General features: G+C 55.4%; 1 protein-coding gene across 1 annotated transcript in view; it reads right to left on the bottom strand.

The window, feature by feature from the left end:
- The window catches only part of ZNF366 (zinc finger protein 366), an 18,538-nt gene extending 15,607 nt beyond the window's left edge, over positions 1-2,931 (bottom strand). Inside the window, exon 1 of the mRNA XM_007457055.1 lies at positions 1,573-2,931. Within this exon, the coding sequence (XP_007457117.1) occupies positions 1,573-2,931 (1,359 nt within the window). The remainder of the gene's footprint in view (positions 1-1,572) is intronic.
- Positions 2,932-3,446: the final 515 nt, after the last annotated feature.

Here is a 3,446-nt window from a genome sequence, read left to right as displayed (position 1 = left end):
GGTAAAGTGTTTGTGGGAAAGAGGGAGTAGTCTTGATAGTTGTGTTCAAGAGCTCAGGTGCTAGAGACAGAGATGCTGGGTGACTTCCCCATGGCTTGGTGTCGTCATCTGCAAATCTGGAGTAACGATACCCATAGGTAGTTCTTACAGTTGTTGAAGAGGATTAAATGAGAAGCAGAGTTACCTGGCACTTAGCAAGTGCTCAGTAAATGCTACCTCTCACTGTTTGCTGACTCCTTTAATTAAAATGCATTTTGCTTCCTAATACAAACAAGACCTGTTTCAGATACCAGGCTGTTTTCTCCATTTTGAGTTCATTTTCTAGCATCTTACAGAATTTTTATGTGTTCTAAAATGCATTTCTGATTCCTCTTCCACACATGTAGGAGTCCCTGAAATTAGCACATGGCCCCCCTGGTGGCTGACTCTCAGTTCAGGCTCCTTGTTGATGGCTCCTGCACTAGGCAGGCACCTCCTCTCTGGAGGCATCTAAAGTGCCTTTTGCAGGGCAGCTGTTTGTGCAGAGCCCACAAGGCAGTCATGCATTTTGTCCATATTTGGTCCTAACCTATCAAATGAAACCCACAATGCCAGAGCAGAAATATTATCTTGGCTGAGCAAAGTCCTCCACTGACCTTTCAGAATGAAAGAATGTTTTAGAAACTCTGGCTTGCTAGAAGTCTCTTCTGCCAAGAAAACCACTTGAGGTCAAGGGTGTGAGAGTAGAGTTCAGTGGGGCAAACTTCCCCTCTTGGAAGCTCAAAGCAGACCCAAGTTAGCTTGGCTGGGTAAGATTTCAGGAACGCACTGGGGCCTTGTTTTAGTTCACCCTGAATGACTCCAGGTCTTTGTCTGCAAACTAGGCTGAACTTAGACATGCAGGCCTATATTTCTCCTTGAAGACCTGAGGCTGGGGAAGGTAAAACCAAACCCAACAGAGAAGAATGCTCTCTCATGCCTCCTATAATATAAACCACAGAGCACTGCCACCAACTAGGCAGAAACTCAATGGGGGAAGCACAGACCCGGCTGGACCCAGGCCAGGCTCTGCTCCCCTCAAAGCCACCTGCAAATGAAGCAGTTGAGGGAGAAAATAAAGCAAAAGGTAGCCACAGCTTTAGCAGAAAAAGACCTAGAGAATGTTCTAGAGTTTTCTAGAAGGCTCCGATCCGTGTATCCCAGGCACAAAGCTGGTCTTGGGTAGATAGGGACTGATGCACCCTCATGCTAGCGCCCCGGATGAAGTTTCCAGAAATAAAATTTTAGGGATTCTGGGAGGTGAGCAAGCAACAGCCCAAGCACCAGCTGCTTCCTTCATCCTTCCGCACCCTCCTCTCCAAACCGCATTCCTTCTTTCTAGGACCGCCTGAGACTCCAGAAGTCGAGACGGGAAAGGGCTTGATGGCTAGTCTCCTCATTCTCCCCCATTTCAAGGTGAGGAAGAACGTCTGGGCTCAGGTGAGGGACGCCTCCTGCCCAGGGTTACGCGTGTCGGGGGTGGGGGGGAAGCAGCGGAGGTCTCCTGGGCCCTCGGCCCGGGACTCGCTCCTCTCCCCTGGGGCCCCGCAGTACCTTGTGCGTGAGGGAGTGCTGCTTGAGGTGGTGGGGCTGCACGAACTCCATGCCACACTCGGAGCAGATGTAGGGCCGGATGTCCTTGTGCTTCATCATGTGGTTCTGCAGCTGACTCGGGTACTGAAAGGTCTTGTCGCATTCGGAGCAGCTGTACTGGATGGGGCCGCGGTGCGTGGTGAGGTGCCTCTTCAGCTGGGCCAGGGTGGGGAAGTCGAGGCCGCACTCCACGCAGATGTTCTCCCGCCCACTGGCGTGCTTGGCCTCGTGGGCCTTGAGCTCGCTGGGGTAGGCGAAGCCCCGGCCGCACACGCGGCAGTTGTGCGGCTTCACCTCGCTGTGCTGCATCATGTGGCGCTTCAGGTGGCTGGTCTGGGTGAAGGCCTTGTGGCACACCTGGCATTTGTGGGGCCGCGTGCCCTGGTGGGTCAGCATGTGCGTGTGCAGGTGGCTGAGCTGCTTGAAGAGCTTCCCGCAGCGGCTGCACGCGTGCGGCTTGATGCCGCTGTGGCCCAGGATGTGGGTCACCAGGTTGTACTTGGAGGTGTAGGACTTCTCGCAGGTGGGGCACTGCCAGCGCTTCTGCGCGCCGCCCACGTCCACGTAGTAGCTGTCGTCGATCTGCACGTTCACGTCCACCCTCTCCACCTTCTGCTTGGTCTCCTCGCTCTCCCGCGGCTCGGCTTTGCGGGGCAGCAGCGGCTCCGGGGGCCGCTTGGGCAGGAAGGTGTGCCGGCTGAAGGGGAAGGGCGAGGCCGAAGGCACGAAGAAGGGGAACACGAGGCCCGGGGGCACTTTGGGGTAATAGGGGTAGGGCGTGGGCAGGAACGGAGGGGGCGTGGGCCACGTGGCGCTGGGCCTCACGGGCTCCTGCTTGACGGCCTTGCCCCCCAGGTGCTCCAGGCTGCGGTAGAACTGAAAGCCCACGTTGCACAGGTCGATCATCCGCGAGTCGTACTTGGGCCGTGGCGGCGGCGGCGGCGGCGGCGGCGGCGGCGGCGGCGGCGGCGGCGGGAAGAGCAGGCGGAGTTCCGGGGGCCCGGGGTTCTTGCTCTCCGGGTGCAGGGCAAGAGCGGCTTCTTCCGAGGGCTGGTTACAGGGCATCTTGGTGGGCATGCTCTTCCGTTTGCGAGACCCTCCTCCTTCAAAGACCCCCGGGAATCCGTCTAGGCCTCCTGGAGGAGGCTCATACCGGAACTGGGAAAACGGCCCCCGGAGAGCTTCCGGGAAGGGGTGTCTTGGAGGAGCTCTACCTCGGGAAACCACTGGCTGCAGGCCGTGGGGGAAGGAGGGGGCCCTCTTCGCACCCAAACTGAAATGCACACCCTCGTCTTTGACCATCTTCATTTCCTTCTGCATCCTTGGCAATTTTCCTTTAAAGAGAAAGAAACATCGTTAAAAAAAAAACAAACAACAACAACCCTTTTTCCATGAAGAGTTGTGGCTAGATGTCGGTACTAATTTATGAAGAGTAATGTTTGTTTAAGACCGCTCCCCATTTATCCTAAGGCTGTTTAAAACATCATATTTTCCCCCTTGCAAACCCGGTTACTAATGTGGAAAGCACTGACCTCCTGGAGTGGGACCCTAGGGCTCCAGTGTAAATCACAGCCACAAAACCATAGCTGGGGGTGGAGGAGGGGAGGTATGAGAGTGGGCTGGATTGGGAGGAAACCTGAGAACTCATCTGGCCATTGTCCCCACCTGAGATGAGGGCACCAAGGCCCAGAGAGATGAAGCAACACGCTTGAGTCCCACAGCCACTCAGGGCAGGAGTCAGAACACATTCTTCTGCGACTTTTCAGCCTGAGATGGAATTGCATCTGCCAAATGGCGCTTTAAATGTCTTTTAGGGTCATTTCTTCTCTAAGTGA

This window comes from Lipotes vexillifer, unplaced genomic scaffold, assembly GCF_000442215.2.
Source record: "Lipotes vexillifer unplaced genomic scaffold, Lipotes_vexillifer_v1.1 scaffold241, whole genome shotgun sequence".
NCBI classification, from domain to species: domain Eukaryota; kingdom Metazoa; phylum Chordata; class Mammalia; order Artiodactyla; family Lipotidae; genus Lipotes; species Lipotes vexillifer.
This window is presented reverse-complemented; position numbering and strand designations above follow the sequence as displayed.